Source organism: Saccostrea cucullata, unplaced genomic scaffold (genome assembly GCF_032062105.1).
Source record: "Saccostrea cucullata isolate Sc308-1 unplaced genomic scaffold, CSIRO_AGI_Scuc_v1 ctg1512, whole genome shotgun sequence".
Lineage (NCBI taxonomy): Eukaryota > Metazoa > Mollusca > Bivalvia > Ostreida > Ostreidae > Saccostrea > Saccostrea cuccullata.
This window is the reverse complement of record NW_026923049.1, coordinates 98,131-111,529: the sequence shown is the minus strand read 5'-3', so window position 1 is coordinate 111,529 and position 13,399 is coordinate 98,131. Positions and strand designations below refer to the sequence as shown.

The following is a 13,399-nucleotide window of genomic DNA, read 5'->3' as shown; positions in this document are numbered from 1 at the left end:
GTAAGAAATGAAAGCCATGGCTCCAACCAATCGAACGTAATTTGCAGGGTTTAATTTGTTTGCAGGCAAACAAAAACACACAGAAAGGTAGACAGGAGAAAAATCTAAATACCCCTTAAATTTTATTAAAGGGGCATATCACCGCTCAAATGTTAAAAAATATATCAACTGAAGTAAAGTTTATTACCGGAAATTAATTTTATAACAAAGTCGATAATATTCTTTGTGTGCAGCTATTTACAAATCAAAACATTGTGCTCATCTTTAGTTAAATTCTTAAGAAAGTATATAAAATTTTATGGCAAAAATAAGATAGTTTAATTGTTTTTGAAAGAGCGATATATGGTTAGTGTCTCAATTGGCCCCTTAAAATGAATATCAAAATTTTACTTTATATATAGCTTTAACTTGTACAGCTATATATGTGACCTTTATTGGTCATTCTTATTTTGATCAAAATGCCTTTATTTTAGAAATATGACATCATAAAAATGTTGTTTTCCATCTCTTTTAGTATAATTTGTATAAAACTGCCTATTTCAAGCAGTTTTTCTTCCAGAAAATAAAAAGCGCAGCCAAGAACAAGCTCTATATTTTTACCAAAGATGTATCTCTCCAATACTGATAAGTGAGAGAAAAATTATATATGTTCTTCACTGCGCTCTATGTTTCCCATAAGAAAAAACATCAAGAAAAAAGCATATTTTTGGGCTATTTTGTTAGATAGGAAAAGTAGCTTTATTTCTCATGTCATTTACAGCTAGAGAGTGCATATAAATGTTAAAAATATATTTGAAATATTTCTAATATAATCTCTTCTTTAAAATAAAAATCAATTAAACATATCTGAATGTCATTCTAAAATGTTGATTTTTAGGGGGCCAAAATTGGCTCTTAACATATATACTCCTTTGATAGATAAAATTAAACTATTAAAGATTCTATATATTTTGTTGATTACTTTTTGATCAGTATTCCAATTTAAACATGCCCGAAAACGGGTCAGGAGACTGATAAGGGAACTAGGAAGTGATATTGTTGTCCGGGAACTATGATGTTAGATTTACAGGTGGGATTTTGTTCTTACCTAGTCATAAAGTATTATTTATGCTTTTAATCATGCAAATTAGAAATTCATTGTTTTAATTATAATCTTATACAATACTGTACCAATTTTCAGTCACGAGATGCACAATAAGGACTTATATTGAAAATTTGTGAATACAGTATATAAGAATTCATTCTTTATTCGTTGCTAATCTGAAACTTTAGATATTTGAAAGTTAAATAGGGATGCAGAATATACAGTCACAATGTTACACGATCTGGACAATTGCAAATTAAAGATTTTGTAAATGACAATTTCGCTCTATGAGATTAGGTCATATGAGTTTCTGAAAAATTTTTCTTATTATAAAAATATTGATGTAATTAAAATTAATGGTAATGATATTTTTTTTTAAGTTTCAGATCTATCTTCCATAAATACATTTGTTTAAAGTTTTTTTTTTCTAGAAATCACAATAATAGAATCTTAAGTATTATAAGTTTGAAATTAAATGGTCTCTTTTACCTCTCCTCTATGGCACCTGATCCCACTTCTGATGTTTCGGAGGTCCGTGTTTGTCCCGCTCCTATTTTGTATTGTTTTATTGACTCTGAGATTGAATTCTGTCCTTTATCTCCATATTCTTCTCATACGTAAGGATGATGCTATCCGTTGGATAAATCTATGTTTTATTCACAGATAAATGCTTTCTTCTTTAGCACATTATTGATTTTGGTGTTTCAATACTTTTAACAAATTTCCAGGTGCAAGAATTTGAAACGTCTTATTCATGTTATTTGGGCATGAACTCTGTAGGCCGGAGCATGGCGAATAGTATTTTTTTAGATTAATCACTAGCATTCTTACGTATTATCTGAACAACGAGGTACAGAATAAAAATAGTATATATATACATGATACTCTTTTTAGGAACTTATTATCTCTAGAACAAAGGCTTCTAGTTTCATTGCTAGATGTCGTATAATTACTTATTATGTCATTTCAAATAGATTTTAAATTATATTATCTAATAGAGGAGTCTTGTTAATGTGCATTGAGGATAGAATGAGGATAAATGGAGAATTCTATCCCTAAAATGATACTTCATTGCGATCCAATTTAACGATATAATTTGAACAAAATAAGAAAATATTGAACAGAATAAATACTTTGAGAGATTCAAATGTAACACCATGGAGGCTAATCATGTTCATTATTATACTGACACCCAACCCTCTACCAAATCTGTGAAATATATACCCGTCTGCAGGGGCCTATGGTTCTATCTCGGGGAAAAGGGCTAAGGTTATTGAACATCGATAGAATATTACTGATTAATGTTTTACTTAGTGGCATGCATTTATATAATAATGAGCAACAAACAATCAACAATGACTGGAGAAAACGTGACAGCAATGTCCAGGCGTTTGTTTTCAAGGGATGAGAACAATGTCTGTCAGATAATGAAAAATTATTATACAACTATAAAGTCTTTATTTTCTAGAAGACAAACTGCAATATATATAAGGTATACATTTTTCACCAAGTTGTAATAGACTTTATTTTTTAAAGTGAAATAAAGCCAAATCAACTGTAGCCTGAGAAATGCATAACATATTGGGATTGTCAAAAGTCATGAAGCTTTTTTTTATCAGGAATAATGATTATAGGTTTTAAAGCTGTTTTGTATCAATGAAGAGGAAATTTGAGCAAACGAGTTCATCTTTTGGAACTTTGTCAAATAATTCATATGAAGTTTTAAATTTAATTAATTGCTTCCTTAGTATTAATCGCCTTTTTTTAGACAGTAAAACAAAATTTTAAAAAATCATCTGAATTTATAGGTAACTTAAAACCAAATTCCTTTTTCATCCTATAATTCCATCATAAAGATTTCAAAAAAAGTAAATGGAGATAGCGAACAGAATTCAAACTCAAAAGTCCATCAAAATATGCCTGAAAATATGAAATTCTCTTTCTAACTGTTAAAAACTTACATACAATGTTATTTTTTAAATGGGAAAAAACTCCAAAGTCAACAGGTCAAGAATATTTTACACATTAAAAAATGTAATAGCACAAATCGTTAATTAGTACGTCCAAGTTTAACACTCAGTACATTTATTTTTACAATAGTAGGGAAAACTCCAAGGTCATTCAAGAGGTCATATATATGTTGGTAACCAATTGAAAGGTTTTGCCACGGGTTATTTCAAATGACATATGAAAGCCATAGCTCCCACCAATCGAGTGTTATGGGCAAGGTAAAATCTGTTTTCAGACAAACAAGCAGAAAACAGACAGGCAGATATACAGGAGAAAATATATATGCCCCTTAAACTTCGATAACGGGGACATAAAAACACTCATAAGATGTTTACTGATTAATTGAAGATAAGTGCCCAAATTTAATGTTATTACGTCGTCGGTAATATTGTTGATATGCAGCTATACAGACAAATCTATACATTGTCCTCATCTTTAGTAAATATCTTTAAAAGTATTTAAAATTTTATAATCAGATTAAATTCTAAGGCAAAAATCAAATCAGATAGGGTACACGTATATGTTTGTGAAATTTAGCAGATAATTTTTTTCGTTAAAGATTTTATAGCAGTTGATATGAACGGAAAGGTGGTCAGGACAGATAAGGGAACTAGGAAGTGATATTGTTGTCCAGGAGCCATGATGTAAGATTTACAGCTTATCACTTTGTTTTTAAGAATTATTTGAATTTCTGAAAATGCAAAAGAGAAAATCGTTGATTCCATGAATGACTTAAAATGCTACAGATAGGTTGGAATTCAATGATTGCTTCACTGAACCTTTAATGGTTAGAACATTAATTTATAATTTGATGTTAGGTCATAGATGTGTCTAAAAATTCATGTTGCAGTAAAATAATCTTTATGTAATTCAAAATGTATTGAATGTCCTTTTTAAATCACATATTTAATTTCCGGAAAAAAATTCAAAACTTCTATATGTCTGTAAATTACAATGTTATTTTCTCTCGAATCTTCTAAAATTTTTATAAGAGGTATTATCTCGTCTCCCTTAAATCATGTATATGTATTTCTCATATTAAATTGCAGTATCACCTGATCATGTGACCAAAACATCAGCAAAACAAAGAGATATGGACCCCCGGTATAGTGGTCAGGATATCCTAAGGTGTGACCTTTGTGTGACCAATGTGGTACAAAGTCACTGTGAGCTTTGTCATATTAACCTGTGTAAGACCTGTGTAGGAGAACATCTTTCGGATTCAACTAGAACCCATAGAGTCGTACCATATACAGAAAGATTTTTAGCTCAAAAAAGTCCAAAATGTCCAAACCACACCCAGAAACACTGTGAACTTCACTGTGAGCAATGTGACATTCCTGTCTGCTCTACCTGTATCTCCTCAGGTAATCATAAAGGACATCATTTATCTGATGTTTTACAAAACATCAGCTCCAAAACAAAAGACATCGAAAAAGAATTGAAAGAACTGGAGACTAAAATTTATCCAAAATATGAAGAAATTGCCTCTAGTCTAAAAACCAAAACTGACGATTTAGAAATTCACTACAATAAATTGACAACAGCTGTCACCAAACAAGGAGAAGACTGGCACAGAGAAATTAACATCATTGTCAACAAACGAAAATCTGAAATTGATGAGATGAAATCTAAACACCTGGCTGCTCTAAATAAACAGAAAGAAAAGGTCACAAAAATTACTGCAGAAATAAAACAGAGCATTATTGATCTGAAGAATATTCTAGACTCGAGTAACATATCCTTAGTCTCTGTTTACAAATCTAGAAATGAAGGGTTCAGATATTTACCCCCTGACCATAACGTGTCATTACCAAGTTTCTTTCCTCATCAGATTAACACAGATCAACTCCGTCAAATGTTTGGGTTTCTGTCCGCATTATCCATTACAACAGAGGAACGGAGCTACAGAATGGAAACACCAGAATCTGTATCCTGTCCTCCGGTCAAACTATTAGTTGATGAACCAAGGCTCATAATCACCATAGACACCGGGTATAAAAACATATGCAGTGTTACCTGTCTCACTGATGAAGAAATCTGGACATGTGGAGATGACAAAATCATGAAACTCATTGACCTCCGGGGAAAACTAACAAAGTCTATCAAAACCAAATCAGGTAACAGGCCACAAGACATAGCAGTGACAAGGAATGGATATCTAGTTTATACTGACCATGAAAAAAGAACTGTCAATATGATGAAGAATAAACAGATACAAGAAATTATCAAACTACAGGGATGGAGATCTTGTAACGTCTTTAGTACCTCCTCTGGTGACCTCCTGGTTACCATGATCCATGAAGATAATAAACAATCAAAGGTTGTCCGTTACTCTGGCTCCAAGGAAAAACAAACCATTCAGTTTGATAGTGAAGGCAAACCTCTGTATTCATCTGGCGGCCTTAAATACATTAGTGAGAATAGGAACCTGGATATCTGTGTGGCTGACGATGCAGGTCATGCAGTGGTCGTGGTAAATCAGGCAGGGGAGCTCAGATTTAGGTACACCGGACGCTTCTCTACTTCAAAGGATTCATTTGATCCAGTCGGCATCACAACAGACAGCCAGAGTCGGATCCTGACAGCAGACTGTGTCAACCACTGCATCCACATCATGAATCAGGTCGGACAGTTCCTGCATTACATATATAACTGCCATCTTCGTCATCCATATGGTTTATGTGTAGACGCCAGTGACAACCTCTATGTAGCTGAATGGAACGGTGGTAAAGTGAAGAAAATCAAATACATGTAAAAATGTTAACATTCTATTGTGTCAAGAAAGGATTGTGATTCAGAAACATGTTATATTTATGAACAGTTAAGCCTCTCGAGTATACCTAATTAAAGTTCAATTACATACAATTTGCTGAAAACACGGACACCATGCAGTCTGATTTTACTGTAAAGGGGATTAATTTCACGGGTTATAATTTTCACGTTTTACTCTTCTCTGAATCTGTGATCCTGCTTAAGGAAAAAGAAGAGCATGCGTGGATCTAAAGGTGGGGGGCTCGAAGGAAACGCTTTAAGAAAGGCAATCGGACCATGGGGAATAACAGAATAAAATTTCACTGCTGAAGCTTAAAAGCTTCTTGAAATGAAACTTTCACAGAAACCCACAGAATGTATAAATTAACGATCTTGGCCTATATATAGCTCATAATAAATTGGGGTTTCTCACAGCATATTCATGTATAGGATTTAAACCGCAAATGCTCTCAAAAGCATCCCGAAATATCGCACGGAAACCAACGTGTTAAAACAGACAGAATTTATTTTAGGACCTCAAAATCTATAGACGTTTTCCTTACGCGATAGAGAGTTGCTGTGTAAAATTTCATATAAAAAAACGAAAGTGTTACGGACAGACAGAAATACAGCTTGGCGGACAGGTAAACAAAGGGACGGATGGACAGCTATTATGCAATATCCCCTACTTTGTAAATGCGGGGGGGGGGGGTGTCACGACAGGTATTTTGATTCTTATTTGATGTTATATGTAATTATATTACAATTTTATTTAATAGTTTTACATTGTTTTCATTGAATTGTGTATTATTGCTTTAAAAAGTTAAAAAATAAGATATATAGTAAGATTTAGTTTCAAGAAGAATTCGAATTCATTCAATTTACTAAAACAGCTGTATAAGTTTTATCCAACAATTTGCCAACAAAAAGAAGCCCAATGCCAATAAACAGACATATACATGTAAATATCGATAGAGCCTCACATTGAGGAAGTCAGTAACCATGCCGTTGGCTTACAAAATTTCCTACACTGCCCAAGAATTTAACATGCCACGTTGCATATTCAACCACCAGTAACTGTACATGTATATAACTTACCCTCTTAGATCTAGAGAATTTGGCACTATTGTATAACTTATACTCTTATTAAATCTGGAGAATTTGACACTTCTATATTACTAACCTCTTAGATCTGGAGAATTTGACACTATTGTATAACTTATCCTCTTAGATCTAGAGAATTTGGCACTACTCTATATCTTACCCTCTTATATCTAGTCAATTTATCTCTATTGTATAACTAATCCTCTTAGATCTGGAGAATTTAACACTACTGTATAGCTTACCTCTTAGATCTGGAGAATTTGACACTTCTATATTACTAACCTCTTAGATCTGGAGAATTTGACACTATTGTATAACTTATCCTCTTAGATCTAGAGAATTTGGCACCACTCTATATCTTACCCTCTTATATCTAGTCAATTTATCTCTATTGTATAACTTACCCTCTTACATCTGGAGAATTTGACACTACTGTATAACTTACCCTCTTACAAATGTACATCTGAAGAATTTGACACTCCTGTATAGCTTACCTTCTTACATCTAGAGAATTTGACACTATTGTATAACTTATCCTCTTAGATCTAGAGAATTTGGCACTTCTTTATAACTTACCCTCTTAGATCTAGTCAATTTGGCACTACTGTATAACTTATCCTCTTACATCTGGAGAATTTGACACTACTGTATAACTTACCCTCTTACATCTGGAGAATTTGACACGACTGTATAACTAACCCTCTTACATCTGGAGAATTTGACACTACTATATAGCTTACCCTCTTAGATCTAGAGAATTTGACACTACTGTATAACTTATCCTCTTAGATCTGGAGAATTTGACACTTCTGTATAACTTATCCTCTTAGATTTGGAGAATTTGACACTACTGTATAACTAACCCTCTTACATCTGGAGAATTTGACACAACTGTATAACTTACCCTCTTACATCTGGAGAATTTGATTGATTGATTGATTGATTGATTGTATACTGTTTAACGCCACTCTCCAGAATATTTCACTGCTATGGAGACGTCACCATTGCCGGTGAATGGCTGCAAATTTAGGCCTATGCTCGGCACCCAGGGCCTTTGAGCAGGAAGGGAGCTTTATCGTGCCACACCTGCATGCTGTGACACGGGACCTCGGTTTATACGGTCTCATCTGAAGGACCGCCCCATGAGTAGCCTTTTACGACAAGCAAGGGGGTACTGAGGACCTATTCCAACCCGGATCCCCACGGGACGGAGATTGACACTACTGTTTAACTTACACTATTACATCTGGAGAATTTGACACTACTGTATAACTTAACCTCTTAGATATTGATAATCTGACCCTATACTGTATAACTTACACTCTTGTATCTGGAGAATTAGACACTACTGTGTAATTTACCCTCTTAATTCTAGAGAATTTGGCACTACTGTATAACTTACCCTCTTAGATCTGGAGAATTTGACACTACTATATAACTAACCTCTTAGATACTGATAATTTGGCACTACTGTATAACTTACCCTCTTAGATCTGGAGAATTTGACACTTCTATATAACTAACCTCTTAGATACTGATAATTTGGCACTACTGTATAACTTGCCCGAATTTGACACTACTGTAAAAGAAAATGTCTAAATTAACAGTAATAAAACATAAAAAAAGAGAGAGGAAAAAACGAGTGTTCGCCCCCACCCCCTCCCATCTCCTCCCATTCCCGACCCCATTATACATTTTACACATACATATTTCAGTGTATTCCAGACATGAAAAAAAATTTGTTTAACTTCTATATCTAACAGCCGATATAAGAACTATGCGATGACTTTATGAGCATCGAATAAAGTTCAAAATTTCCTCCATCATGCCAGTTGGTCGAATCATAGTCCTCGCCAATCGTTACTACGGAAAAGGGCGAGCATGATTGAGACTTTGCTTTAGTTATAGGTCTGTAGAAAAAAGATGTGTGGATATTGTAAATTCAGAGTGAAAAACGGGATGTTTAAAAAATTCCGGACATAATTATGTCCGGAATCTTTATGATTTCGCAACTGACTGATACACAAAGTATTCAACTAAATAAACCATTGTTTCAAATCAACAACATTCATTCAACAAAGGAAGCTTTGATAACGACATACATTTAATTATGCACGCAAGCCAATCGATTGAACATCGTCATGAAATTGAAAAATCTGACAGTTATTTCTTATATTTATATATTGTCCCCCGCTCTCGCGAAAGCGAGGGGACATTAAATCTCATTCGTCTGTCCGTCTGTCACAAAAACTTTAACATTGTCCATAACTTTTGATTTAGTGGAGCTATGACTTTCATATTTCACAGGTGGATTCCTTGTGACAAGACCTTTCTTTGGGTACCACCAAATTTGACCTTTTGACCTTGACCTTGGCGTTTGGCCTACTTTTTCACAAAAAATTCCAAACTTTTACTTTGGACATAACTTTTGAATAGTAGATACTATGACTTTCATATTTCACGTATATTGTTTGTGGCAAGACCTTTCATTGAATAACAACAACCTTGACCTTTTGACCTTGACCTTGGAGATTTACGTACTTATGAAGAAACTTTAACATTGACCATAACTTTTGAACAGCAAGGTCTAGGTCTTTGGTACTTCACATATGTAATCCTTGTGAGAAACCCTTTCATTGGATACCAACAACTTTCACCCTTTGACCTTGACCTTGGAGTTTTAACTCCTTTTTAAAAACTTTAACCTTGGTCACAACTTTTAAACAGTAGATACTAGAACTTTTATATTTCACTTATGTATGCCTTGTGGCAAGACATTGCATTGGATACCAACAACCTTGACCTTTTGACCTTGACCTTTGAGATTTACGTACTTATGAAGAAACTTTAACATTGACCAAAACTTTTGAACTGTAAGGGCTAGGTCTTTGGTACTTCACATATGTAATCCTTTTGAGAAAACCTTTCATTGGATACCAACAACTTTCACCCTTTGACCTTGACCTTGGAGTTTTAATTCCTTTTTAAAAACTTTAACCTTCGTCACAACTTTTAAACAGTAGATACTAGAACTTTTATATTTCACTTATGTATGCCTTGTGGCAAGACATTTCATTGGAAACCAACAACCTTGACCTTTTGACCTTGGGCTTAGAGATTAACGTGCTTATGAAAAAACTTTAACCTTGACCATAAATTTTGAACTGTGAGGGCTAGGTCTTTGGTACTTCACATATGTAATCCTTTTGAGAAAACCTTTTTATTGGATACCAACAACTTTTACCCTTTGACCTTGACATTGGAGTTTTAACTACTTTTTAAAAAAAACTTTAACTTTGGTCACAACTTTTGAACAGTAGATACTAGGACTTTTATTTTTTCACATATGTTTATCTGTGGCAAGTCCTTTCATTGGATATCAACAACTTTGATCTTTTGGCCTTGAACTTAAAGATTAACGTAGTTACGAAAAAAATTAACCTTGACCATAACTTTTGAACAGTAAGCTAGGGCTTTCATACTTCACATATGTAATCCTTGTGAGAAAACCTTTAATTGGATTTAACAACTTTGACCCTTTGATCTTGACCTTTGAGTTGACCTTCTTTGAAAAAATCTTTAACTTTGGCCATAACTTTTTAACGGTGTAGGGTTATTTTTTAAATGTTACTCTCTAGATAAATGACATACATTGTATGATAGTATATGTTCATATTACAGACAATATATCATAACCAGAAGTCTCTGTCGAGACTGAAGCTCTACTGGTTTGTACTTACAGCAAAGGAAGAGAAAAGTACTTAAGCAGTTGGAAATTAAAACTTTTCAACAGCAGTAAATACTAAATAGAATAATGATCCTTGATTAAGTCTCTTTATGTTCTTAGTGTAGTATACTTGCATGCCACATTTATATTATAATCAGACTAAAATTGTATTTGGAGTAGCATTTTGAAAGAGTTTCACAGAAATGTCTATTTTTAGTAACCATGGCAACACTGTTCATCAAAATCAAAAACCGATACACAGAATTATGTATCTTATTGTTGTCTACTTGTGTGCCAAGTTATATTGAAATCAGACTAAAACTGCAGAAGGAGTAGCATTTTGAAAGAATTTCACAGAAATTTCTATTTTTAGCAACCACGGCAACACCGTTCATCGAAATCAAAAACTGATAAATAGAATTATGTATCTTATTGTAGTCTGCTTGTGTGCCAAGTTATATTGAAATCATACTAAAACTGTAGAAGGAGAGGCATTTTGATAGAATTTCACAGAAATTTCTATTTTTAGTAACCACAGCAACACCGTTCATCAAAATCAAAAATTGATATACAGAATAATGTATCTTATTGTAGTCTACTTGTGTGCCAAGTTATATTGAAATCAAAAAACTGCAGAAGGAGTAGCATTTTATTTCACAGAAATTTCTATTTTTAGTAACCACGGCAACACCGTTCATCGAAATCAAAAACCGATACACAGAATTGTGTACCTTAGTGTAATCTACTTGAGTGCCAAGTTATATTGAAATCAAACTAAAACTGTAGGAGGAGTAGCATTTTGAAAGAATTTCACAAAAATTTCTATTTTTAGATATATCAAAAACCGATACACAGAATTATGTATCTTAGTGTAGTCTATTTGTGTGCCAAGTTATATTGAAATCAGACCAAAACTGTAGGAGGAGTAGCATTTTGAAAAATTGTTTACAGACAGACAGACAGACAGACGGACAGACAGACAGACAGACAGACGGACGGACGACGGACGCATTACTATCGCATAAGCTCTTCTGGTCTCTGACCAGTAGAGCTAAAAATAACATCTCACCCACAAAGATACCGAAAGTGGGGGACCACAATTCTTTGAATTTGCTTGTTTTACATGGTATTGATTCCGCCAATCCACGTGCTTCAAGCCCCAATTTGTGTCTCTTATTTGTCACGCCCTGTACGTGACTTTGTTACCCATGCCTATCAATGAACCAGTACATTAATGGGAAAATAAAGTACATTGACTATTTGTAATTTTATCTCGAACAAAGACATTGGAAATGTAAATATTTACAGACAAGCTGGAGTATAATTATGCAAGTATATATATGCATTAATTTTTCACTATATAACCTAGTGTTATGTTCCTCAACTATAATAAATTATTAAAGAACAACTCTCAAAACTAAGATAGACTTCTGTCTTCTTGATCCTAAAGAGATTTCAGCAATTCTACTGTCTTGTATAAAGTCATCTAGCCTTTCACAGTCTGTACATAGTCTTTTTATAACACATTTTTGAGTCGTTTTTTGACTGATATCCTTGGTTATTGTTTTAATATCGATTTGACTAATGATACTTTGGTTTACATGCCCAATACAGAGGACTCACGGCGGGCGTGGATCGTGGACATGCGCGGAGCTTATTTCATCTCAAAGTCGTTACAGTATTTGTATATGTTCAATGCATTTGTAAACATGGTAAATGTCCTGGTAACAGCGTGTGACTATGTTAAGATGCTTAAACAGATGTGCATCACGTAGTTCCAGGTGGATGTATCATTTATCGTAACGAAGTACTGTTTTATATTCATTGATACTATAATTATATCTTTTGTCTGTTTCTGAAGAAACAAGATCTGATTTAACATCAAGAATTAGCCTTAGAATAAATTTATCAGGATTTAAAATTATTTGCGCGCACGACCAGCAATCATTAGGCAATTTTTTGTTGAGATATGAAATTAATTTATTTCAGTCAAGTGATTCCAGAAAAAATATTTATAAAAGAGACAAGAAATTGAAGGTTGCATATACACCTTTCGCTGTCAAAGTAAGTACATATATTTACCTTTAAAAATGACAATTTCTTGTCTTGTAGGCATAATTTGAAAATATATATATAAACAAAATATACTTATTTGTACTCGCATAATTTTTTCGGTTAATAATTATTTAAAGGAAAGTTCAGCTGAATTATTTTGTCCAATATTCTGTTCAATATAAGTGAATTTTATAGATAAGAGTGATTCCATATTGGAAGAAAGCTTTACTACAAAATAAACAATAGAAAATGCTGTCTAACAACAATGCAGGTAAGAACGTGTTCATAATGAAAGATTCTTTTATGTCATGCAATTTATTCTATTTATCAAGCTTTTAGAGGTATCATTGTTGTCTGAACGTTTGTTTTCCTCATATATCTTGTATTTTATTTTTTTTATATATATTGTACATATACTGAACTCAAATAATACAGTATAATTTCTTCATAAAAACTATAAATGGGCGAATTCAAAACGGGGCAAAATTGTTTGCAAGTGTAAAAGGGCGAAAATAACACGGGGCGAAAATAACCCTGTATACGTATGTTATTGTTGATCCTAATGTACCATTAATATGGTTGAGTGAATAAATTGAACTTGAACAGCTCATTCTTTTCTTAATTGTCCACTTTTCTCTTTTGTAGTAAATAGCCCTCCCGGAATA

The 13,399-nt window shown here is 33.3% G+C and overlaps 1 protein-coding gene across 1 annotated transcript; it reads left to right on the top strand.

Moving 5' to 3' along the window:
• Positions 1-4,187: 4,187 nt before the first annotated feature.
• LOC134263021 (uncharacterized) lies at positions 4,188-5,852 on the top strand. Its single transcript, XM_062745318.1, has one exon. It carries the CDS (start codon positions 4,188-4,190, stop codon positions 5,850-5,852), a length of 1,665 nt encoding a protein of 554 aa, XP_062601302.1.
• The last annotated feature ends 7,547 nt before the right edge of the window (positions 5,853-13,399 follow it).

Coding starts and splice junctions, on each gene's coding strand:
- LOC134263021 (XM_062745318.1), top strand. CDS start 4,188: ATGGACCCCCGGTATAGTGGTCAGGATATCCTAAGGTGTGACCTTTGT.